At 39.3% G+C, this 26,025-nt stretch overlaps 4 protein-coding genes across 5 annotated transcripts; 1 reads left to right on the top strand and 3 right to left on the bottom strand.

Annotated features, from left to right (window-relative positions):
* Positions 1-584: 584 nt before the first annotated feature.
* LOC137941973 (WPP domain-interacting protein 2) lies at positions 585-3,770 on the top strand. The gene is made up of 2 exons (XM_068787618.1): positions 585-2,525; positions 2,824-3,770. Exons 1-2 carry the CDS (start codon positions 989-991, stop codon positions 3,570-3,572), a joined length of 2,286 nt encoding a protein of 761 aa, XP_068643719.1. The 5' UTR covers positions 585-988; the 3' UTR covers positions 3,573-3,770.
* Positions 3,771-7,397: 3,627 nt separating this feature from the next.
* Positions 7,398-8,849, bottom strand: LOC137940832 (zinc finger protein ZAT9). Its single transcript, XM_068785956.1, has one exon. The coding sequence runs from the start codon at positions 8,847-8,849 to the stop codon at positions 7,419-7,421; it is 1,431 nt and encodes a 476-aa protein (XP_068642057.1). The 3' UTR covers positions 7,398-7,418.
* Positions 8,850-15,588: 6,739 nt separating this feature from the next.
* On the bottom strand, positions 15,589-20,588 carry LOC137940192 (ubiquitin-conjugating enzyme E2 11-like). 2 transcript variants are annotated; one of them, XM_068785125.1, is made up of 3 exons: positions 20,415-20,588; positions 19,633-19,857; positions 15,589-16,080 (listed from the first exon to the last, which is right to left on the bottom strand). In XM_068785125.1, the coding sequence occupies exons 2-3, from the start codon at positions 19,846-19,848 to the stop codon at positions 15,841-15,843; spliced, it is 456 nt and encodes a 151-aa protein (XP_068641226.1). In that variant the 5' UTR covers positions 19,849-19,857; positions 20,415-20,588; the 3' UTR covers positions 15,589-15,840. The 2 variants fall into 2 exon arrangements, with proteins under 2 accessions (XP_068641226.1, XP_068641227.1); XM_068785126.1 differs by having other exon boundaries at positions 15,589-16,071.
* Positions 20,589-21,531: 943 nt separating this feature from the next.
* LOC137941258 (photosystem I reaction center subunit V, chloroplastic-like) lies at positions 21,532-22,315 on the bottom strand. The gene has a single exon (XM_068786586.1). It carries the CDS (start codon positions 22,187-22,189, stop codon positions 21,692-21,694), a length of 498 nt encoding a protein of 165 aa, XP_068642687.1. The 5' UTR covers positions 22,190-22,315; the 3' UTR covers positions 21,532-21,691.
* Positions 22,316-26,025: the final 3,710 nt, after the last annotated feature.

Below are 26,025 nucleotides of genomic sequence, written 5' to 3'. Positions count from 1 at the left end.
TTATTATCATTTGAGATGAAAATTAAAAAATAGAATGAAAAATATTCACATAATTTTATGATAATAAAGAAGTGAAAGAAATATAAAAATATTTTCATGATTTTGTATAGTATGTATAACAAAATAAGTAACGAAAACGATATTTGTCATTTTATCAGGAGGCCCCACACAAATAGGAAAGAGCAACTTGGGATTCGAAGCTCGATCGTGCTTCAGAAGCCTGTCGAACAAGATGATCATTTCGAAGGCGAATCAAGCAACGAATCGGATTCGTCCATTACTGGCCCACCGAGTTCTGTTATTTTACCGTTACAGAGGGATGGAACTGCTCTTGTTCCCTTAAAACAAGGGTTACTTCATAAGACTCTCTCGGACGGACGTGGCGTTGCCGTCATTGTCTCCATTTAAGCGGGGTAGGAACGTAATTGGGTTCCAAATAAAGCTCAGACAGAGCCTGCGGCTATGCCACGTGGGTGGGACCCAACTGTATTATAGCTAGTATCATGTGCCCACGTGTGTCGAAGTTAGTTTATTTGATCTTTTCATGGTTTTAAAAGGAGCAAATTCTGGAACGTATAGGGTTTCCGGCTCCTTCCTCCAACCATGCTGGCCTTGGATTCGACGAAAAAGGTATGGTTCTTCTCACAATTCGACCGAATTTCGTGAAACAATTTCGTCGTTTGGTTATTTTTCGGGGTATTGGAGATAGAGTTTACTGGGAAAAAGGGGAAACTTGGATCAACCTTCGATTCTTTGTCGTGAAGTTCACCTTCGGCAATCTGAATTATTTGTGAGGGTAGTGGATGTTCTTGATTTGATCGGTTCCTCTTATTTGATTTGTTTTTATCATTTACTTGGGAGAGGTTGTTGAGATCTGTCGGAAAATGATCAACATTGGGAGAACCCTTTGGGAAGTAACGTATTTTAGGCAGAATTGTGCTTGAGCATCGAGGAGTTGGAATTTGTACAACTTCTGTATATAGTCAGGATGGAAAATTCTATAGATTCTGATGGAAAAACGGTAGGGGCAGACGTTGACCCTGTAGAAAGATCGTCTCCTCCTGTGGAAAGTAGGTCGGAGACCAATGGAACTTCTGTCGGTGGTGATGGTGGGCTGGTTTCTGGTGAACCAGGGACGATCAGAAGTGGAGAAAGGTCTCTCGATTCTGATGAAATGAGGAAAGAGCTTAATGGAATTCTTGTCAACAAGATCGGAGACTCTGTTGATGTAGAACCAGTGTTGGAAAAAGCACAAGATTGTGGTAGAACTAAAGTAGGAATTAATGGATCTTGTGCAGATGAGCTACAGATTTTTGGTGGGAGATTTTCTCCAGAAAATAAAACCTCAGCTGGAATGAATGGGGGAACAACTCGAAATGGAAAAATGGTGGAAGAAGGTAGTGGAGGAATTAGTTCTCCTTCAGAGATTTCAAAAGAGCAAATAGCAGGCACACAAGATGGCTCGAATTTCTCTGAGGAGGAACAGATGGAGGGCCAACCTCATGAACAATCAAGATCCAGTGAAGAAATTAAACTCAAAAGTAATGGATCTCCTCCCCATGAATTAGAAAATGTGAATGAAAGAGGAACTGAATTTTGGAAAGCAGTGGAAACATCTCCTGAAGGTTCTGGATCTCCTTCAGGTGCCTCTAGCATGTCAACAACACCAAAAGGGTACGGTTTGAAGAAATGGAAGAGGCTAAGGAGGGATGCAGTAAAAGATGCAGGTGGCATAGTGGATCCTAGTCGAATTCTAAAACGTGGGCTCTCTAATGCGGCTGAACCTGTGAAAGGTCGACTTATCGCAGGGGAAATCCAGGGGAAGAGTGAAGGCTCCATTGCATCCATGACTTCGGTGATAAAAAATTTTGGGTTCTCCAGTTTGCCTCTCGGTGTCTCAGATTCAGAGTCTAGGTTGCCAAAGGGTTCCACCTTTCCTATTGGAACAGATTCCGATAATAGTGAGGATCGAAGTAGCAAATCATCCACTGCTACTAGCACTGCAAAATTGCGATCAGAGGTTCCAATAGTGATGGGAATTGCAAAGGAGAAAAACAAGGCAAAAAATTCAAGCGGAAGGGTGTCAGCCAATGCTATTCAAAGGGGTCAACAAGGGAAAGGAAAGGCTGATCCCAGTAAGAAGCACAGGGGAGAAAGAGCCAAAATTGAGCATGAGAAATCGTATTCTAGTGTGGAATCTGATCTGAGAAGCTCTGCCTTTGTATTTGCTCAAAAGGGTAGTTTTGCTGAAGCTTCCAATGAGATGGAGAGGCAGAGATTTTTAAATTATGATGAAGAAAATAGTGATGAAGGTCACACTTATGAGCCGCAATCTAGTGAGGAGGTCCGAACAGGATATTTTGGGGAGAAAGAGGAAGACCTGGGTGATGTTTCAAAGGAAGATCTGGTCGTGAATGCACGAGGAGAGAAGAAACAAGAGAACAGGGATAGTTTTCCCACTGTAAAGGATCCTTTAGTTGAGTCAATGTTTTTGCTTCAAGCTGCACAGGAAGCTCTGGAGAAAGGTACTTGTCTCTTTCTGGTGTGTTTGTGGTGCTCAAGTCTGTTATACTTCCATTTTTTTACTCTTCTGACATTATACCCATATGCTCTTTCATGTAACGCATACTGTGAGCAGTATTCTTTCTCTTTGGTGTTTTTCTTAAATTTGATTACTCTGTCTGGATTTCCGCAACGAAAATCAATTTTTTTTACAATTCTTTATTTTAGTGGAGCTCGTGCTTGTAGAGTTTGAAGAGCAATATGACTGTGAAACATGTGAATCTCTTCTGAAAAAAACATCTACTTGAATCAATCTTGCAGAAATTCGAAAGTTTGGGGAAATGGGGAAAGAGTCTGTTTCGTCGGCCGATGTTGCAAGTCATGGCATTTATTTGTCTGGTAAATTTGCAACTGTTGACACTGACACCCCTGCGCCTAACTCATCTGGACAGCTTCATTTTGAGGAGATGGAAGAAAGTAGTTCTACACCTGTGGAAACCCGGATGAATGAACTTACGCAAAAGATAAGTATCCTTGAATGCTCATTGGAAGAAACTCGGCTGAGTCTCAAGGCAAAGGAATCAAAGGTGTTTGAACTAGAATCGATTCTGAGTGGGAACCAAATGCCCAGGGAAGAACGTGAAACCAATGTGGAATCTCTGAAGGGAAGGTGCAAAGAAATGGAGAGTGACCTAGAGAATCTGTTCATGAAGAAGATAGAGGCCGAGATAGAGTACTTGACACTGAGTGGAACTAGTGAGAAGTGGAGAGTCTTAGTTGAGGGCCATATCGATCTGTTTGAAGACCAAAAGACTGTAGCCAAGGAACAGGCACAGTTGATACTCAAGCTCTCCGACACAGAACGTAAGGCAACTTTGCTGGAGGAAGAAGCAAATGAGTTGGAGGCATCCAGTAGAGAGCTGGGAAGACTCGAAGAGTTGTTGTCGGCTAGGAATAATTTATGCAGATCTGCTCTGATCTGCTTTATCCAGTTTCTATTGTTATTTATAGCCTTAGGGTGGTTCCTGCTGGAATTGTTACCTCCTACTTCAGAGTTCGTTCCCACCTAGCATCTACTGTTTTAAGTGGATGAAAACGAGCTAAGATGCGAAAAACAATAATCTATGTATTTTTTTTCCAGAAAAAAGTTAGGCAAAAGAAAAAAAAAAACATAGTTTTGGTTATTCATGATTCTCATTTTCTTTTTCATAAGAATCTAATTTTGGCTATTTATACATGTTTCTTATCATCAATTTATGAGTTTTGGCTGAAGCAGCGCTTGAGTATTATCCAACAGAGTGCATCTCCAATGGCTAAAAGTAGATGACACAGAGAGCAAAGTGGTAAGAAAATAATGAATTGATCATCGACAACTGATGGGAATCCTCGGATGATACAGTAGCAGAAGCAGAAGCAGCTAGTGCGAATTGAAAGATGTTGCCGGCACCGGCAGCGCGGAGATGGGTGACAATTGCCAAATGACAATATGACATGAATATGATCAGTGAAGACTAGAGAGGAGGAAAAAACAAAAAAAGACTCCACAGAGTCCAGACAAGATGATGCCACATCTTATATATATGACCGTCCTTTTAAAGACAAGAATCTTACCCTAACCACCTTTTTGGATTTATCAAACGCAGGCTCATCTTCTTCCCTCAGTCACTTTTTTCTTCGTCAAGGCCCATTATCTAATTTTTGAGCGCCTATTGCCGACCTTAATTTTATTTTTAGGTTGGTTGTTACTTGTTAATCAGATTTACTTTAAACCTCTCTTTGATCAAATTGACCAACCAAAGAGATGTATAAAAAAAAAATATATATTTGGATGGTACGCAGTACTTCAAGTGAATCACAGATTGCTATATAATAATATCATTTTCATAAATGAGAACAGATAAGTTAGTTTAATTTATTTTAAGATATTGGATTTATTAATATAAAAAAATTACTAATTGGTTAATTACTTTGAGAAGGCCCTTGGTTACTCGATCGTAGGCACCTACGGCGAGAGCGACGGGACGAACAACTAACGCTGTTTTTCACGCCAACCAAAAAAACTGCCGCCTTACCTTTTGGCCCTTTTAGCGTCTCGTGGCCCGTGGGGCGACGCCGCGGTGTCGGAAACAAGCAAATAAAAAACTGATGGCTTAATTATTCAGCAAACTTGGACCAGTAATAGAAAAGTTGAGAACGTATGAGACTCTTCTTAAAGATAAACAGTTGAAGCAGACTAGGAGAAAATGATACCGCACTAAGCTTCCTCTCATTCCGGGCTCCTCAAAAATCAAAATATTTCGGCGCTGGCCTACTCAAACTTCCTGCAGAATTTTCTCGACTACCCACTTCTCCATCCATTTCTCGAAGCTCATGTGAAATGTGAAGTCGGAGAATTTCCCTTTTTTTTTTCTTTTCGTAGATAGATCCTGTCTCACTTCTGTCAGTTCATTTACAAGGATTTCCGTCTTCGTCAAAGAAGATGATCTTTTGTGTTTGCTTTGAAAATTTAATTCTTAGATGACTAATGAACGGGGGGACCGACGAAATGGACTAGCTAGCCTGAAACACGCTCCACAATTCTCCGCCTTCTGTTTTTATCCTGATCACTACGCACTCCAATACGTAGCAGAGAAGATAGCAGAACGATTGGCACTAAAATGGGTGCTTAATCCTACAAATATCGAGTTTCGCGTGGCGAAACCGCTGCGAACTCTAAACTTCTGTTGATATACGTCGCGGGTCTGGAAATTTTACAAGATTCAAAGCTGCACTTGAAAGCAGCATCGTCTTCGTCCTCACTTCTCGATAATTTTTTCTGGCGGAAGCTTTAGCAGCCGCAGAGTCTAATCGCAGGTGATGAGACTTTGCTCGTCGAGGATGAATTTTAATATTTTGCGCGGATGAAACTGCCGGCGACTGGTGAATTAAGTCGTGCTTGCGGATTACGTATCTCGCGTGCGCATCGAACAGATGACTGAAGATAAACTAATTCCGCTCAACAAAAAATAAAAGAAATTTCATTTTCTGTTTTCAGTGAAGCAAACATAGTTACACCAGACGTCTCGATTAGCTGCAGAAGACGGTGAGACCAAAATCTCGTAAACCAATCAAACGGATTTCTTAAAATGGTTCAAAGACTCGACGAGCAGTCATCACATTCACTGAATCAATTGCAGAGATACCGCCGCACCAATAATCTCACAACCTTGCTGTTAACCATTCCGCTCGTTACCTGTTCACATCTATTGAAACCAGAGTGGACTCGTTGATATAAAAAAAATGGATGTAAGGACATGTTTTGAGCAGGAGAGAAGAATTAGAAGATCAACAATGTGACGCTTCTGGGGGGGGTTAAGGAGCTGCAAATACGAGTACCAAGCGAAGTTAAGGAGATAACGTGAGAAGGCTGGAAAAGTCAATCGATTCGTACACTTCCTGAGTTGTTTTTTTGAGAGAGGATAACGAGAGTGTGTCAAGCATTCAATCCCTTAAACAAAGCATCGCTTTCGAGCCTAAAACCCTGTAAAGCCGAATTCACCAAAACCCTTTTCAATTTCTCGTACGCCTTGAGAGTTCTTAGAAAATTTCGGGTCAATGTCTGGGTTCCAATTTCGATTCATTGCTTCTTCAATTGATAAACTCCCAGTCTGGTCAATTTGAATTTATAAGAAAAAGGAAAAAATCAAAACGACGACCCGTCCAGTCGAGTACCCTCCCGATCTTTCTGGGGAAACGCCGTTGCAATTAACTCATGAGGAATTCCGGTAGTCAATCGAGTCTGGACTAGAGAAGACCGGAATTTATGTAAGACTCGGTCCAGGAGCTTCCTCCTAGTTCAATTTTCAGAATAGATGGATTTTTTTAACCATGGGAATCCACTCAACGCCCAATTTTAGTTCGACCCTTAAATGACTCCATGAATGACGATGTTGATCGAGTCTTGACGGCATTTAAACGAAACGGATCGTTTGTGTTGCAGAAAATAGATTGACGGAGTTGAATACTCGCACATTCGCTATCGTCAACAGTGCCTTGATGCCGATTCCCGCAAGAATGCCGATTGTTACCAGTAGTCATGACCCATTCCAAGCGCTGTGTATGAAATAAGGAGTTCCCATGAACCCAATTTATCTTGAAATGGTTACGGAAACAAGAAAAAAGAAAATCCAGAAAACAAAGATGAAGACAATCGATTCCCACCCCACAACAGAGAAGACTACTTGCCACCAAATCATCCCAAATTCATGAAAAATTGCAGGGAAAACGACCCTTTTCAATTAAAGTAGGAGGTGCTTTGGTGGGCAGTTCTTGACTTTTTGGTTTTTCCTTTAGTATATTCAGTTTGCTCTCTGTTCTGGACCTCCACTACTTAGGTTTCGTTTTTACTCTTACCTTCTTCCCCGGATATATAAGAAAAATGCACCAAAAGATCAGCAGTAGCAGTCAGCAGTCAGGACTCAGAAACAACTAATACAACATTTACAATAAAATAAAAAATCAACTGACATGTTTGAAGAACTCTGCTTCCAGCTCCGCCGCATGCCATACCACGAGGGGACCTGTAGCAGATCCTAAGAATTAAAAAAGACACAGAGAAGAACATAGCTTTGCCTGGTTGTACCTGTCCTGAAGCACAACTTCCCTGCAATATCAGGCGGCATTTACTGTAGTGAAAATCAGACGAAAGGAAGAAGAAACAGATCAAAGGTTTTTCCTAATTGATGTTTCTTCACTGTACCCAAAAGTTTCAATTTCCAATTCTAAGAACAGAACAGAAGGTATAAAATTTTGACTATAAACCCAAATTGCTGAAATACAAAGCTAAAAAGAATGTAACAGATTAATGATCTGAACAAAATAAGCAAAATCACCAGCTGATTAGCTGAAACGCTGGAGGAGGCAGCTGCCCCGAATGACTACTGACCCAGAAGATGAACGGGGGCAGAAAACTCAACAGCTACACCATGGTCTTCTTCTACTGGAGGCATCTCGTTGAGGTCGAAATCTAGAACTCTCAGAACAGTCTTCTGGACGTCCTCCGGGTAGCTGACCGTGCTCACCGCAGTTTCAGTGGGGGGGACGTAGTGGCACCTCTTGTGTCCTCCAAGAGCCTGTCCCGTCAGAAAAGTTCTGTTACAAATCTGGCAGCGGTGAGCTTCGATGGATTCGTTTGAACCGTCGAGATGAGTCCCACTCGCAATCGGGGATTTGTCTTCATCAGCTTCTTCTTCCACTTCGGCACCGGGAGATTGGGATTTGTACTTCTTGTGGCTTGCTCTATGCCCTCCCAGTGCTTGGTGAGAGGTGAAGGTTTTGTTACAAGTGCTGCACTTGTATTTTCCACTGGCAACTGTATCTAAAGCTCTGAATTTTCTCTTCCTCCTCTTCTTACTGTTCTCGCTTATTGTATCCAGTTGCCTGTGACAAGCCGTACTCTCCGATTCTTCTTCACTATCCTCGTTTCCATCCACAACTCGATTTCTGTTCTCTGAGAAGGGGTCTATGTATTTGTCCTTCAATTCGTGTTCATCACTGGAACCACCGTCTTCCCCGTATTCTTTCACCTTCTTTGAGCTAATTTCCCTTCTTTTCTCCCCCTGTTCCTCAACTTCTGGCTTCCTCTTCGACGGACTTCCCTGAGAGAGAAATAACAGATTCGCAACAGCCTCTCCGTCGCGCAGCTCGTCCGCACCATTAGGAGAATTATGAAGAGGTCCAAAAGCAATCTTCCGGCCCCGCCTCGCAGTCACGGGCCAGGTACCGAGTGAGCAGGTTCCAGTGGTAGCTGAATCCATCTGATCGTCGATCTTCTCACCTCCAGAATCTACAGTAGAAGAAGAGCTGTTCTTCGCACTTGATGGAGGGTTGATTCCGCGCCAGCTCCTCTCAGGATGGCATCTCATATGACCAAATAAAGATTTTTCAGATGGGAAGTGCTTGCCACACTCGGAGCAAGTCGGTCTGATATTGCTGCTCACTTTAGCAGGCTTCACTGAACTGCCAACTCTGGCTTGTTCAACATATGCCGGATTCCTACCATTGGCATTGTCATCTCCATCAGAATTATGAACTCTCATGTGACCCCCCAGAGCTTTCCCGGAGCTGAAAACCTTGCCACAGACCTTACAAACATGACCCTCCTGCTTACTGACTGCGTCTGCCATCTCCACCTTGCTGCTTTGACCGGCTTTCAGGACCTTCGATTTTATCTTAACCCTCTTTTTCACCAACTTCCTATTGATAGAAAGTAATCTGTCATCGGATTTTTCGTCGGAATCAAACGCCGCTCCGATATCGTCGTCGTAGTAATCCGAATAAACCTTTAGAAGATTTTTGGCATGAATCATTGACTGGAGATGAAGGGTGAGAAAAAACAGCTAATCTTCACTCCAGAGTTTAAAGAATCGTCGAAAGGTGTCCTCTAAAAGCCAGCTCAATTTTGTAAAACAGACTGTGGAGTGACACGAAAAAGGAGAACCCAGCAAATAACACAGCTGGCTACAATTACTCCTGGGGGAGGAGAAAGCACGAGCAACAGACTGCTGATGGAACGAGAATCAATTTGCAGAGACGTAGAGAGGATAAATCAGGAAGCTAAACAGAGAGAAAACCAATAAAAACCTGTTATTGCATAACGGAGGTCCGGTGACACCTGTCCTCGTGATTCAGAATACAAAACGAGGAATTTTCCCGAATCCCAGCTCAGACGAGGTAGAGGTACGGTACCTCTACCCCCAAGCTCCAAAACTGCAACAAAGACGATAGATTTCTCAACGAGCAGCTCTTCTTTGCAGCCACCACGAGAAGGAGATTCGTCAAGCCCAGAAGCAGTAGATTAACAAAGCTAAAAGATCGACAACAAAAGCTAAAAGCAGGAACCTGCAGCTAAGGTATTGAAACTTCCTCGCCTAATACGGATCTAAATAAAAAATTAAAAAAAAAAAAGAATATACACGCAACCCAGTTAAAAAAGCAACACTAAGCAACCGTCTGCGATGAAGATCTCTATCGAGGAAAGGGAAGAAAGCGAGAGAAGAACCCAGTGGGTTATTCTCAGTGGATGCGTCTCTCCAGCTCCATGCTGCAGCTGCTGAAGATTGACTGTCACGTTCCTGTACCTTCCGTTTTCCAGAGGAGGCCTTTTAATTCCGCTTGGAGCTGTTTCGCTGGGGAGTTTCCTCTTCTGATTCGTTTTTCCTACTAGAAGATAGCAAGATTAAGATACCCATATAGGGATTTAAATGTTATCTTTCCATTTTCAGTCGGTTGGATTTGGATATGCACTCCTCCTCCGATAATCTCTCAGTAAATGTGTATGAATTTCCTTGAAGCTTAACGGATTGTTACTGCTCTGAATCTTTAATTCTATTCAAGGCTATGGAAGGTTAAGCTTCTTCTGAAAGAAACTCCTCCGTTTTCAAATCTCCGTCTTTATCTTCAACGAAATCTTTCACACTACCAAGATCTCTTCCTCTCCCTTCTCTCGCCTCTCCCTTAATCACGCTGTTATATCTTTCCTTTTTTACCCCCAACAACTTCTTCGTTGGGCCCTCTTCACCCGGGCCCACGGCACGCGTGTCCACACCTTGACGCCGAAGGCACATCATGGGGCCCACTTTCACGGTGACACGCCTTCCCGTGCGCGTGTAGAAGAACACGGTGACCGTATTATAGGAAATCACATCCAATTACGAAACTAAATTCCGATTTTATCCACGGTGGACCCGATGGGAACCAACGGCAGTGATCAAATCACAGATTCGAGAGCTTCGCTCGCTCGCTCTTTCAGCCATTGACGATTTGACTGGGTTTTGTAATCGAGGGGGATGAATCTGAATCTTTCTTAGCTAAAATAACAAGACTACCCCTGTTTTGTCAGAAATCCGGATTTACCAGGGGGAAAAGGCAGGAGAAGAAGCTGCCAGTCTCGGAGAGTTCCTCGAAGTTTCGCGGTCTGTGATCGATTCGTGGCGCTGAAGGAAGAAGAAGGTAGTTCGGGAAAAAAAAAACGTTTTAGTTGAGACATCACATACGATAAATATGGGTAGCTGCTTCTGTATTTTTTCTTTTATCTCTTAAGTAATTGATTAAATAATTTCTGTTATAACCTTCAAAGATAGTTTCTGTTGGTTATAATTTCCAGTATTCTGAACTATGTTCTCCGTTGAACGGCAAAATATATGTTCGTGTCAAGCAGTTCTTCGTCCTCAACCGGTTCTCTTGCAGGCCAGGGGGAAACTTGAATAAAACTTAGTCATGAATGAGTTCAATTCGCCAACAAATTCGAACGGGAAAGAATTGAATATTTTCATGAAAGCTGAAGAAGCATTTATTTGACTAATTAATATATAAAATGAATTGTCCTTCAACTCTATCTTTGTCTCCTTACAAGCATATTGGTTTGTAGAGTCCAAATAAGCGGAAATCGGAACCACGATTTTGTATTGATTTAGAGTAGTATTTGTATACAATTTTACAACAAGAATCACCTAAGAAGGGTGATTCAGAAGAGTCAAAAGAGTCTTTATTCTTATAGATGACTCAATTGAAATTTTATAGAGTAAAAAACAATATGTTCTTTATGCTCCCTCGAGATAGGCCACGGTTAGAGAGACCAATTTTGTCTCTTAGTAACTGAAACTGTGAGCGTGGCAATGACTTAGTAAGGATATCGGCAAGTTGGTCAGCATAAGCAACCTGAGCAACACGAAATAGACCATATTGAACTTGATTACGGATGAAGTGATAATCAACTCTTACATGTTTCATTCTGGAGTGAAACACGGGATTGGAGTTTAACTTAATCACACCAATATTCTCACAATAGACAACAGGAGAAGACTCTAAAGTAACACCAAGTTTAGTTAGTAGAGAGCACACCCATTGAAGTTCAGCAACAATAGCAACAACTGATCGATACTTAATCTTAGTAAAAGAACGAGATGGATCAGAAAGAGGAGAGCCTAAGGTCATGGTGAGTGATGAAGAATTTATCGGCAATGGGATGAGAATAAGTTTAACATATTTCATATGAGTCTTTTTTAATAGGTATTGGAAGTAAGAAAGATAGCCAAGATCTTTCAGAGAGAAACGTTGAATGAGGTAATTAACAAATTGAAAAATAAGGTCATCACTATTACCAATAATAATAATATCATCGACATACACAGTACAAACAGAACATGCTTATTAGTATTGAGAGTAAATAGGGAAGTATCAAAGTCTAATTCTTGAAACCTGAACCCACAAGAAATTGTCGCAATTCATGAAATCAAACATGTGGTATCTATTTGAGACTATTGGTAGTTTTATAAAGTTTACAGAAATAAGTTGGATTATCTGAATCAACAAAGCCGCGGAGGTTGTGCCATATAAACATCTTCTGAGAATTGACTTTGAATAAATGCATCATTGATATCACGAAGGGACCAACCATTGCTAAATGCAATACCAAGTACAAGTCTCATGGTGATGAACTTAACAACTGGACTAAAGTTCTCATGGTAATCCATACCTTGCCGTTGATGATTTTTTTTTTGCCTCAAAACGAGTTTTGATACTCTCAATAGACCCATCAAAGTGTTTTTTTTAATTAAAACAAATCCATTTACATCCAACAAGATTAATGATATCATCAAGAGGAACTAGCTCTCACGTCTCATTACAAGCAAGAACATCATATTATTCAGACATAGCTCAGCTCGACGTTAGTTATGATCTTTGAGAGCTTGAGTCTTGGAAGTAGGTTCAAGGTCGGGTTGGGATGGTAGGTGTGTGTGAAAGTTGAGTTTTTGAATTTGTTTACAAATATTATTTTTGGCCCGAGTGATCATGCGATGTTGGGTGAATTGTTGGGTGATAGATTATCTTTCAATGGGTGGATGACTAGCATATGTTGATGATGGGATAGGTCATGGTTGTTGCTCAGTTTTTGTTTGATGTGTTGGTGTCTCAGAGGTTTGTAAATTATCATCAACATGGGGCATTACTTTAGGTCGCCCTTGAGGTGGAGTGTTAGATGTGAGTTGTGGTGACAAAGTTGATGAAATAGTAAGCATAGGGGGACTCCAAATATCTATGGTGGTGGAGGTGGGACGAGGTAGGTGATTTTTAAGGGAATTATACAAGAAGACTAACTCTACAAACTTGACATGATGAGAAACAAATATTTTGAAGTAGATGTTTCAAAACACAAATAAGCACTTTGAGATAACAAGCATCCAAGAAATATGCATAGTTTAGACCTTTTGATCAAGTTTGTGAGATGTATGTGGATGAAGTTAAGGATAACATAAATAACCAAAAATCTTTATTTTAGAATAATTTGACGTTTTGTGTAAAATTAATTTATAAGGAGATGATAGATTGAGTATAGTGATAGGCACTATGTTTATTAAATAGACATCAGTGGCAAAGGCAGGGAACCAAAAAGTAATTGGAAGGGACGCATGAGACAGTAAGATGAGACCAGTTTCAACAATATGACAATACCATCTTTCTGAGTGGCCATTGTGTTCATGTATATGGGGTAAAGTGGTTAGGTGAGATATGTCATATAAAGAAAGGTAATCTTTGAGATCCATATATTCTCCCCCATGTCTGAATAGAATGTGATAATTTTTATTTTAAAGTAATTTCCACAATGGCTTTGTAACAGTGAAAAACTTCTTGAACTTTAGATTCTTGTTTGAGTGTGTAAAACCATATGTATTTGGAAAATTAATCAACGAAAATGATATAGTATTTGAAACTATTTTGTGACAAAATAAGAGAAGTCCATACATCAGAAAAAATAATTTCAAGTGATTGTCTAGAGATAGAAGATGAAGTGGAGAAAGACATCTTATGACTTTTATTGCTAAAACAAGTATTGCATGAAAACTCTTTTGGCATAGGGGTGGAAAATTTTAAATGAAAACTAGAAAAATGTGTTTCAAAATGGGAAGAGTGAGATGACCTAATCGATGATGTTAATTGGATGATGTGGTTTTGACTTGTGAGAATGCAAGAATTGGAGAAGATATGGATTTATTAGTCGACCACTCATACACTCCATCTTTAGTGTTAACCATCAAACAAGTTGCCCCCGTGCGAAGATCCTTTACATGAAAGCAATACGGTAAAAAATCAACAGAAGCATTATTAGTAGTGCAAAATTGAGAGAGATAAATTAAATTATTTTACATGGTTGGCACACAAATGACATAATTCAAAGTAAATATAGTAGTAGGAGTTAGAAGATATACAAAACCAGTGTGAGTGATGGAGAGACCGGTGTCATCACCAATTATAATATGGTACATGAGGAGATAAGTTGTTCAAGTCAGTTGTGAAATGGTGAGATGCTCCACTATCAAGTAACCAAGTTGGATTATTGGAGGTGATGTTAGCAGCATAATGAGTTTGTGGCTGCCATGGTGTTGTCGAAGTATGAGGAAGTGGAAATCCTATGTTGGTTAACTGAATTGGTATGAGTTGAAATGATGAACATTGTTTAGCCCGAGTACCCTTTGATGCCACGAATCTGAAAAAATCGTAAATATGGATGAGGTCAAGGTTGACTGTTGTAAATTGCACCTGAGTTGGTAGCCATAGGTGGTCGGTCAAGGTTGTTAGGCAACGGGCTCCAACCCGCATGACCAATAGATATTAAGAAGGGGGGCGCCAATTGTTGTTGGACTTTGGTCGGCACCAAGTGGTATTTGTTCGACTAGTTGGATTTGCAGTGATTGGAAAATGTTCATGAGGTGTTATGTTTGCATGAATGGTTACTTCAAAAGATAGAAGTTTCTCATGAAGCTCATCAAAGGTGATGGGTGTGTCTCGAGTTTGAATAACACAAACAAACTCTTTGTAGTTATCTCTCAGTCCATCCAAGACCTGTTTCTGTAAGATCTTTCTCATCCAATGGTGCTCCTAGTATGGCAAACTCATTTGCATGAGATTAATGTATTGAAGAAAATCAATAATATTCATAGTACCTTTGGTGGGATTTTTTAGAAGATTTTTTACTTGTTTAATGCGGCCACGAGATAGTTTGGCGTATGTATTGGTAAGAATAGTCTATGCTTTTCTAGAAGTGGTGGCTCAAGCAATGAATAAGATAATTGTAGGAGACAGAGAGACGATGAGGGTATTTAGACCCAGTTGATCTTGCTAGATCCAGGCATTAAGCTGGATTCAACCTCGCGTGCACTTAGTCTTCAACCTCCCATGCACTTAGTCTTCAACCTCCCAAAGAAACAGTTGGGACTAGCGGCAATTGTGCTTTAGCTCTTGGGCTGCCGCTGTAGTATATCAGAACGCCGTTCCAAAGGCTCAGCCGGGGTCATCGGCGCACGAAAGTTCATGGTTGTGCCGGAAGGAGTGTAGTGCTCAGAGAATGGCAACAGAAGTTCAAATGGGTTGTTAAAGAACAGCGAATTGTGGGTACTGGTGATAATGCCAGTGGCTGTTGCAGAAAGGGTGCTATGGGCGGAGGAGAAAGGCAAGGGATCTCAAAAAAAATTCCAGAAGAGAGGGAATATAGAGGATTTAATTAGTTACTCTGAAATTTTAAAGAGTAAAAGTATTCAGTTCTTTATGAACATCTCATTACAAGCGGTTTGTAGAATCCAAATAAGCGGAAGTCTGTGCTTGTATTTGTAAGAAAAATGCTCCCTGTACGAGTGCATCTTTTCCATGATGGCCAGTTCCGGTAGAAAATAAATAAAGAGTCACCCTCGAGTTGAAGTAGAATAAAGAGCTCCCAAGTATATCACTTTAACGAGACTTTGCATCCCAGAAAGTTTTTTAACAGTATGCGTGACACTTCATCCCCATGGACAGGAAACTCCCGTCTTTTTCCACCCTACTGCCTCTCTTTTCTTTCAAGTGGGAGTCATCCTGTCAATGCTTCCGGCTCCAGCAGCTGCCACCTCTTATACTTGTAATGTTCTTTTATTCCAATTCCAATCTCAATAAAAATCTTTAGGCAAAGCTGCAATACGTACAAACATAAATTGTTTTCATCAATTTTTTCCGTGCTTCAACTTCAAGATACTAAAAGAGTTTGAAATCGCATACAACCAACGTACTACATAGAAATTAGTCTAAAGATTTTTTGCCTCACCTGCTTTACCAGGAGAGGAGGATTAAAACATATATGAACATTACAAGCTCTCCAAAAACAAATAAAGAAATCCAATTCACAGAAGCCATCAACCACAAAAAGGGGGGAGCAATTCTGGCATACAAAACGTTCATTAACAAATAGAACAGATTTGCTCACTTGTTTCCTCTCCATGAGAGCTGATAGCTCAACTGTCTAAGTAACTTAACAACTGATCATGTATACTTTCAGTTCATGGCATATTTCTGGCTCCAAGCCCTTGCTGTTTCCTCGTATCGGGTTCTTTGGTTCTTGTAGACGTGAGCAATCTCAGGAACCAGCGGATCATCAGGGTTTGGATCAGTGAGGAGGGAACAGATGGAGAGGAGCACCTTTGAGATGGTCAATGCAGGGCTCCACTGTTCTTTGAGGATATCCAGACAGATACTGCCATTCGAGTTTATATTCGGGTGGTAAACCTGCAAAATCTGTGATCAGGTAACATGTATTACATAAAATTCCTAGGCTATAGCAACAACAAGGGAAGAAACACAAACATGTGGGGTCAACGCATGTATTTTGACCCCAAGCTGAATATTACCAGAAAAAAGCTGAGGTCAGACCAAACCTTTAGGACAGATTAATTTGATTGTTGTGCATTTCTTAGGACAAAGTAGGATTTCAATTATGCATCAATCTTTACGGTGCATAATGGCACCACAATAGCTTTCTACATACTAGTAAAAAAATAAAATTCTACATTAAACGGCTACTGAGTAAATGAAACAGAGCAAACACACAACAACCAAAACAATTTATTGTTCCAAGCATGCAAAATCATTATAGAATAACGTAAAAAAAATGGTCTTGAGTTGGGATTAGTGTGCATAGGGAAAGAAAAAGCCAAAGTCCATTGTAATGTGACTTAACTTTCTTCAGAGAATACATTTTTCAAATTAAACTGAGAAAATAGAAAGTGTGGAGACGACATTTTATCCAAACCTCATCTCACTTAAAAAAAATTGATAGCTATAGAGAAATGACAGCCTTTTGCAGGGCTTTACACTCCCTTGTCTACAATTAAAAGAGGAAGAGCTAATATTATAAAATGAGAGAGAGACACTCTCTAGGTGGACTGAGTTCCCTCCTACTTTTCTCCTTGACTAACCCCTTTCTATACAGTTTCAAGAGAGTAAATTCTCTTAAAACTTCTCCTTTGCACTAACAAGTTCATATTCGAGGGGGCACGATAATGAACCCAAAGCAAAGCATCTGCATTTTGCTGTTCTTCATTTCCCACTGCAAGTCTTTCTGATTTTCTTGCTGGTCACAAGATCTCCCATCTGTAGCTTGCTGTTAGATGCCATTCCTCTACAGTTTGATCCACTGTAACAGTTTTTATTAAATTGGGTCCAAGGCTTATCCCAAAATGACTAGCCAACTTAGGAAACCTCTTTCCCAACTAATAAACTCAAGATCTTTGAACTCACTAATCCATGTGAGACTGTTCCTTAACACTCCCCCTCACATGAATAATTTAGGTGGAGGCCCATACACGAGTACTTGTTTAGGGTTTAGGGACTATGCCTTAACAGTTTATGATGCACTTTTTTTTATTCTCTTTGTTGTTCTCTTTGGTTAGACAAAGCCTAGTTTTTTTTTTTTTTTTTTTTTTTTTTTTATGAAAGTGCGTATATTGATAAACAAGGGGGAATACAATCCTAGCTTTGGCGGCTTGACTCCACAACAAAGTGTTGGAGAGACACACCCGCCTTAGCCTGAGAGTCTGCTAAGTAGACAAAGCTTAGTTACTAGAATAAAAAGAGCAAATAACTTCTTAGAACATTAGAAAACCAATGAAAATGCCAAAAAATTTAAAAAAAAAAAAATTTTAAAAATTTCCACACAAGGAATACATTGATCAGTAAATTGTGAACCCAGAAATTGCGGTCATCCTAGTCCCAGAACAACAGCAACCCGATGAGACAATACAGTCAATGGCAAGAAACCACAATAACCATTTCCTACCAAGTTGGATGATGTCCTTCCAAGGAAATTGCATCATATGCCGACTGAAATAGAAAAGTAGGCAAACTAAAACAGAGACTTTCACGTCAATGGCTGAAGTCCTGTCTTGCCACAAGAAGAGTAGAACTACTAGTGCCAAATATTTGACTGTTAGCAGATGCCACATGTTGCAAACTTTATAAATTTCCTCGACACCAAAGAGTGAAGTTCAGAAGCAGAAAGTTTGAGAAAGATATTCGAAAGAAATTTCATTTGACAACAATTTGAGGCTTATATATAATCAATCTGTAATGCAGAGTACCCAGAATTGGATAAATCAACGAACATTTCTGGTGAAAGCAACACCTCAGATGATTTACTCCAAGCACAGAACCTTTTGAGCAGTTCATATCATTAATTTTCATTATAGGTACAAAGATATCAACATAAGAATTTTAAAGCCAACGAAGTAACAGAAGTTTTCTGAATTTGTTGGCAGCCTTTCGAGTGCCAGTTTTTTTTTTTTTTCAATTGTTGACAGAAAGCCTCTTTGAAAACCAAAACTATCAATCCGTATCAGTTAATTTTAAGAAAAAGAAAAGAGAAAAAAATACATATTTTTAAACCAAAAGAAGCTATTGACAGAATCAAACCATATGATCATGCATAACAACGTCAAATTACTAAAAATTGAATTTTGAATGAACCAGCAATGAAAGACATTGCCTTCGGAAAGATTATACTACTGAACACAAGTAATCATCAAAAAGTTAAGAATAACATGAATAAAATAAAAAGAATACATGAAAAATATTCAAACTGCTGGCTTTATGCAGTAGAATCAAGGTCTTCCATCATCAGTAGAATAAAACCCTATCCCAATCATAATTTTGCTCATCTTTGAATATGCTAATTTTTTTTGTTTTTTAAACTATTAAGTTTTCCATTCAATTCCTTAAGCTGAATTTCTTTTTTTTAAATGGCTTTTCTTAAATTATTTTAATCGTCCATATTGCCTTGAGTAGCTATATCATTCAAAGAGCTCTTATAGTTTTAAAAAAAATTTGAAAGATTTCCTACATAGCATCAGTATGTAAATAAATTAATAAAACCAAAAAACTAACACCAATAAAAAAATCCAAATGTGCACAATAAGAAACTAGAAATGCAAGCTAGAGGTACTTGCTACAAACACAAGGAGTGATAACCCAATCATTGACCTTCATAAAACCCGCAAAACATGTATCAGCTCTGCCTCTCCAGCATAGTCAGTGGCTTTTTATTCACTTATGTCGTAATAGCATTTCAGTTCAAACCCAATGAGCAGGAAGGCTATTTAAAACAGAAATATTATGGTTTTGGGTTTTAATATATTAAGGAGACTGCAACTATTAGATAGTTATTTAAATCACTGAATGGTAATCAAATAAAGCTTTTTCAAGAATTATTTCCTCACTTTCCTTGAACACTAAACCCTAGAATGTGATAAGAATGAGAGTTCCAACATGAGAATGGGAAGAGTCCTGGTTATATGGACAGAAGAGCAAAGTGTTAAAGGTCAGGGGTATTTTAGTAATTTTACTAAGGATATTGTGTTCTGAAGTTCTAATTAGACAGAGGTGAATTAGATGTATTCACCAATAATTTTTACGTTTTTTTTATTACAGTTTGATGGCTGTTAATGAGATAGCTAGAATAAGGGCATTAGTGTCTTTCTCCCTTGTAATCACTGTAGCTAATAATAAAGAGGTCAGTAGTCGACTTTTCCCTTAACTAGACAATCTTCTTCATCGTGTTCTCCTCTTCTTTTTCTCTCAGCTTCTCCTTCCAAAACTCTTTCTTTTTCATTATTTTGAAAAAAAAAGTTTGCCTACATGCTCTGCCGATCAATGACCATACCAACCGTACGAAATTGATAAAGACAAGCGAAAGCAGTATGACCTGCAACTCTTATCTTTATAGCAAACAAAATTGTTCAAAACATATACCGCCCAGCATCAAATGGAAGCTTTCAAAGATGGCTTATGTCTAACCTTGGTCTGGAAATTCAACTTTGGGGGTTTGAAGGGGTAATCTGGAGGGAAATGGATCATGACGAAGAAAACAGCTCCCGCGAAGGGGCTATCGGGAGGGCCCATGATTGTTGCCTGCCAGTGGAAAAGGTCCTCCCCAACTGGTCCAGCACTGCAGGACGTCGGTGGATCTCTCTGCAGATCCTGAAGCTCCTTCTGAATCCGTTTGCTGGCCATTTAAGCTTCCTGAGCGAAAAAAACTAAAAATCATTATTGTTGGATTTTATTCCAAATGATAGAAGTTTGGAGAAACGAACAACTAGGTGTAAAGATAAATAGCACGGAACTCACAGTCTCCATATAAAAGAATATAAAAACAGCGCAACTAAAACCATCTACATGGTTTCTATGAAGCAAAACTGCGGCAAAAAGGAGGAGAAAAAAAAAAAAAACAAAGCAGCACGCGAAACTAATAGTCTCAAAACAATACAAATCAACTCTCATAGCGTGGAGATCAAACAAGCACAAAACAACACAAGAGCTGAAACAATCATGGAAAACAACGTCCAACCTATTAGCACAATCATGAAATTAAAGTGGGCAAAGTTGCAAGCAGCAATAATTCCAAAACGTTGCATAAAAAATAAAGAAAGATCATACGAACATCCAAAAATCAAAGCAGCTGCATTCAAAATTTCAAGAGAGAAGAAAACGAGTATCGAATCGCACATAAGAGTCGGTCATAAAAATGAAAACAGATTAGCAGAAATTAAAGAAAGAGAGAAGAGAGCAAAAGGAGAGACTTGATTGCGCGTAGAAAGATTAGAGGATCTGGACTCCGAAGCCAAGCTGAAAGATGCTGAGCTTCGGCCTTCGAGCAGGAAGCTGGAAGGAAGGGCCTAGACGATTCCTGTGCAGCAATTACATGAAGAAGCGTTATAATCTGTATTACTGTAAATTGGAAGAAGCTGGTGCGATTTGTCCCAGCAGTCGAGGTTGCGGCAGCCAGCAGGTATTTGTATATCCAACAGGACGTCACGTGGATGTACGTGGGGCCTACCAGCCGACCAAAGGATGGCTCGTTCCAACTGGACGTCACGTGGACTTTCAGTGGGCCCAGCCAACCGCCAATGGATGGCTCGTTCCAGAATTCAAAGCTATCACGGCGCCATCTTAGCTCGTCAGTCTGTGTGCGTCGCTCGCGCCAGATTCGGCTCATGCAGTAGTTGAAACGTGGCAGTTATCTTAGCCGTTTGAACTCTGCTCTTGCAAAACTTGAAACGTGGAACTTTTCTTCCCGTTCGTTTCTCTGTCGCGAAGCCGTCGTTAATTAGCGAGAAAGAACGCGCCGGCCCCCTTTGCGTGGTGGAGAATTGGCGGCTCTCCTCATCTCGCCCGCGGGTCGGATTTTTCCAAACTCGAATTCAATTAAATTTTGATTTCAAAACTTAAATTTAAAATTTTGAAAAAAAATTTGATATCTCAAATTTGATTATAACCTGATCCCCAACCCGATACTTATCCGATTTTTCCTTCGTCTCGAATTCGGTTCCGATCGGGTCTAAGTTCCCCACGAAACCGACCCGCCGCCCATAGACTACACAGGCGGGATGATCAGGTGCGCTCACTTTGTGTGCGCTTAACTTGCGCAGCTGCGCTCATCCCCCCCAACCGTTGGATCGTAAGAGAAGACCATCGAACGGCTAATTTTATAAGAAAAAAACGTTCCACATTTTACCATAATACCATAAGAACACCGATTTTTCTTCCCCGCTCGGACGGTGAAAGCATGGGGGGGGGGGGGGGCGGCGCTCTTCAGCTGGTGACGGGAGCGGGAAACTCGCCGCCGGACGTAAGGCATGAGCGCACCAGATGAATCAAGACATTTTTCCTTTCTTTAAAGCCCGAGAATTGATAGAATCACAGAAACACTACAGTACACTATTATCCTTGCAGAAATACCAGTAACCAGGAAGCCATTGAAAGTTACAGAGAAATTTAAGCAAACACGTCGAGCCAACTGTACATATAAATCGACTCCTCACCCGTTGGATCACTTCCGAATCCACCATCCCTCTCTTCAACCGAAGAACTTGGGATCGTACCCATTACTCGACGTCGCAAGAATGTAGTAGGCAACGATATGTCCAATCGATCCCCACGCCAGCACGTCGACGATGTTGAATCCAACCGGATCGTTCGACTTGAGCAGTCCGACGTACTCTTTCGCCCGAACGTCCCCGGCCTCGAAATGGGTCTTCCCGTTTTGCACCGGCAGACCCTGTTTGGCGAGGTTCTCGCGCTGGAAGTTGAAGAAGACGAATCTCCCTAAGAAGAGTGATAGGCCAGTGCTCAAGCTGATCACCAAGGGTGCGCTTAACTCGGCTTTGATGCTGGATTGACTGCGTGCGGATTTGGCGACCAAGGCTACCCTTGAGGGGGTCTTCACCAAGTTAAAGAAGGTATCGGTGGATTTGAGTGGTCTTAGGCCATGGAATGACTGTTGAACTGGGTTGAATTGGGTCGTTTTCTGGACTGAGTGTGTGAAGGTCGGCGTAGTCAGCAGAGCTGAGGCCATGGTTTCTGATTACTGGGAGAAGGGATGGAGCAGAGGAAGAAGAAACTGTGAAATGTGAAGAGAGATTGGAGTGAATTGGCAGAGAAAGAGGGCCGTGAAAGGGTGTGGAAGATTTGGGGAAGGTGATTTAGGGAGCTTTGATTGGTTGAAGTCCGATAAGGGAAATCTTTGGTGAGAGAACCATTTGAAGTAGTGGTGGAGATTCTGTGGGTGGGGTCGGAAGATTCTTATCCGAGTGGATCATTCTATTTGGTGGTGGTCTGTATTATATATAAAATTGTCTGCTAGCAATTATTACCGTCGGATCCGTGGCGCAATGGTAGCGCGTCTGACTCCATTGCGTGTTCGATTCACGTCGGGTTCAAAACCCCCGATATCGGCGGATCCTTTTCGATCCTTATTTTTAATAAGGAGAGAAAACCGGTACTGCTACTTGTAGACATTAACGTCGGGTTCAAAACCCCCATCCACATATCAGCCCATGGCCTACACCATATTCATCAACAAATCTTACAAAAAAATATAAAAATCTAAAACGGCTTAAATCATAGGGTTTTTGGAATTGGGAGACTACAAGAAAGTGTACTTCTATCAGCTAATCTTTCCACCACAAAATTCCAAAAATTCACAACTAGCGGAAGTGATTTTAATTTCAAGACTTCTACTAGCGGAAACGCATTAACGATTTTTTTAGTGGGAGAATTTCTTCCATTTTTTAAAATAAATCCTGAACATCCAAATATTATTGAAGACATCCAGAGAAGTTCCATAAATTTTCTCAAAAAATGCTTGGAAAAATAAGGAAACTCCCCAAAAAATCCTTATTTTTTCAGAAAAAAACATAGAAATTTAAAAAACATTACAAAATTTTCTCAAAAATCCCAAATTTATGAAATCCCGAGAAAAATTTTACAGAAGAGAAAAGAAAATAGAAAAACCAAAAGTTCCAGAAAGATTTGATTCCATTATTAGAGGCTCCTCCCTTGCCTCCTCTATTAGTTCATTCCCTTGCTTTCACCTAGGCTGGCAAGCTGGTCTATACTTCAATGGAGTCAACTTGTTAAGCCCCACAAATTGCTGTCATTTTGAACGAGGGCTCTTTGCTTTTAATGAGATCAAACTTCTGTTTTGTTTTGAAACTGATTTATTTGTTCTTTTTTAATTCAGAGCCACTTCTTTTTTGTCTGAACCTCTTATTGTTTCGTGTGGTTATGGGAAATATAAATATCCTTTTGTTGTGAGATTTTAATTATATGTTTTGTTTTATGTTCCTTGGATAAGTCTCTTTCTGGTGGAATCTATGGGGTAACTCTTTTGTGCTTGAAAGGCTATAATGAGTTGGGTTTAGATGGTTCTGCCATGTTTTGTGTATGAGAGTTTTTAGAATGTTTTGGCTGCCTCTCCAGCTGTGTCAGTTCATTACAGACTTCTTAGCATTTTATGTTCAATGTGGTTGTGTTTATGTTACCTTCAATATGATGGATTTATTAAAAGCATGTTTGTTTTTGGGATCTATTTTATCAGGTACTTAAAGCAGAAGATGAAAATTATAATGGAGAGATAGATACTAGTGAAGTTGAGGATATACTCATTTAATAATCACTATTCTGGTAGAGCTAAGTAAAAACCCAATTAATGACATCTGTACTGTGAGTTGCTTTGGGGCTTGGATGATTTCTGCATCATCCCATTGTGGAGTTTATGTCTTGTCTTACTCTTTGAGATAAGCTCATTCTTTAAGGCACATTGGCCTGCCTTTATAGTTTTTTTATTATAGATTTTTTAGTGCAGAAGGGAGTTTGAAGATAAGTAGAAACAAACTAATTAGGACTGCTAAGCTAATTGACTTCGACTGCTAAGCAACTCTCTACCAATAGGAAAAGACTTTGGATAGAATTCTATCATTTGTTATGAATTTTCTTATAAACTACTCTCGAAGTCGGCATATATAGGTTATACGTGCCTAGCTTGCCAACAATGACACTGAAGCTGATGCCAAAATCTTGGTAAATACTCCAAGTTGAAGCCAATGAAACATTCTATGTAGATCCAACTTGTTTCACAAAAAATTCTTTATAAAGCTTCTTGGATTTGTCTGGCCGCCTACACTTTTGCATCTGTTGAATATAGTTTCAGTCCAATCTTCATCAAACACCAATACCCTTATTTTGTAGCTCCTCTTCAAGCCGGGGATTACAAAACATGGTGACCCACCTTGATCCAATGAATATATGTGTACCTTAATTGGAAGCCTCAAATTGTTGTTCAACAATTAATTTTTTTCTCTTCTCACCTTTAAATAGTCATACCATCTCAAGAAGTCTAATTGGATAGAACCTATGACATATTGATAGGCTATAAAACAATATATAGAAGTGAAGAGAGGGACTTTCATGTACAAAAATCAGCAGTGAAGGGGTTAAAAAAAGGTGATGCAAAGTGAAATTCAAAATCAACAAATACACAACAGTTTATTTCAAACAAAAAATAGCAATAATAATCACTGAGTCAGAAAAAGTTAGATCTGATTGTGTGGAAACAGTTTTGTCCCTCATATAAAGAAACAGACAACCGAACCAAGGAACCAACGGGAACAACTTAAAAATCCACAATACTAGTCGACTGAGACAGGCAACCTAACGCCAAAATTTCAGAAACTAGTTCGCTGAACCAAGACAATAATTGAAAAAGAGGAAAACGAGAAAGAAAATCCAACATGTAACACAAGTATTAGGCACAGTTAAATCTCCAACAACAGCTGAGACTAAAGTTTACAAATCAACCTAAAAGATCCAAAGCGCCTGCTGGGTGTAGCCCGTACCTGGACGGCGTGCCGCGGCGGCGAGGTCCTCTGAAGCCACAACAGGGGGAGAGGAATGAAGGAGAGGGAAAGAAGGAAAAGAAGAGCAGGTAAGAGAACATGGAAAAAAGACTGGCGGGAGCGGAAAAACAAAAAACGGCAAAGAAGAGTTAGGAAAATGGAAAAAAAGGATGGAAAAAGAAAAAGAAAAAATAAGAGAAAGAAAAAGTGAAAAATAAAAAAGAGAAGAAAAAAATAAAAAATAAAAAAAGGAGGAAAGGGAAAAGAGGAAAAGAGGAAAAAGAAAAAAGAGGACCAATATGTGTACAAAGAAAAGAGAAAAATATAAATAAAAAATAATATACAAATATTTAAAATTTAAAAAAATAATTAAAACTAAAATAGGAGGATAATGAATAACGACTGAGGAAAGTAAAAAAAGGAATTAATTTTAAATAATATTAATATTTTAAAATAATAACTTTTTCAAAAATTAAATTATTGGTAATTTTTTAATTAATTTTAAAAATAAAAAAAATAAAGTAAATTTTATTTTAAATATTTTTACAACAAATTTTATTTTATTCTTATTTTTTACTTTAAAAATATGTTTATTATCTAATTTTTTAATAAAATTTAAAATAATACAATTTTCACACTATTAATTTTTATTACAAAATTTCAAATTTTATTTAAATTATATATTATACTAACTTGTAAATCTTAACTAGAGACACATGTATAGAGTAGTCACTATTTATTTTTCTCATTATTGATTTCATTTTATTTTCATATCGACTAAATTTTTTTTATTAAACAAATTTATACAAATACAATAATCAAACTAAATTTAGTCAAGTTAAATAATCATAACTTGACTTTTTCTTGAACCATATTGTGCCTTTTAATAAAAGTAAACAAAAAAGAATTAACTAATAAATAACCAATTAGTGGAAGAATCAAGTAAATAATAAATACTAATGATACAATTAATCAATTAATTATTAATCAACCATTTTAGTGCAATAACTATCTG

Source organism: Aristolochia californica, unplaced genomic scaffold (genome assembly GCF_029961685.1).
Source record: "Aristolochia californica isolate CCGP_79_NKW_82.1479 unplaced genomic scaffold, dmAriCali1.0.hap1 SCAF_9, whole genome shotgun sequence".
Lineage (NCBI taxonomy): Eukaryota > Viridiplantae > Streptophyta > Magnoliopsida > Piperales > Aristolochiaceae > Aristolochia > Aristolochia californica.
Note: the sequence above shows the minus strand (reverse complement) of the source record. Positions and strands in the feature narration are given on the sequence as shown.

Excerpts from the sequence above, each read along its gene's own strand:
- LOC137941258 (XM_068786586.1), bottom strand. The coding sequence starts at position 22,189 with ATGGCCTCAGCTCTGCTGACTACGCCGACCTTCACACACTCAGTCCAG.
- LOC137940192 (XM_068785125.1), bottom strand. The coding sequence starts at position 19,848 with ATGGCCAGCAAACGGATTCAGAAGGAGCTTCAGGATCTGCAGAGAGAT. Across the intron at positions 16,081-19,632 it reads AGTTGAATTTCCAGACCAAG|ATTTTGCAGGTTTACCACCC; the intron begins GTTAGACATAAG and ends ACCTGATCACAG.
- LOC137941973 (XM_068787618.1), top strand. The coding sequence starts at position 989 with ATGGAAAATTCTATAGATTCTGATGGAAAAACGGTAGGGGCAGACGTT. Across the intron at positions 2,526-2,823 it reads ACAGGAAGCTCTGGAGAAAG|AAATTCGAAAGTTTGGGGAA; the intron begins GTACTTGTCTCT and ends TCAATCTTGCAG.
- LOC137940832 (XM_068785956.1), bottom strand. The coding sequence starts at position 8,849 with ATGATTCATGCCAAAAATCTTCTAAAGGTTTATTCGGATTACTACGAC.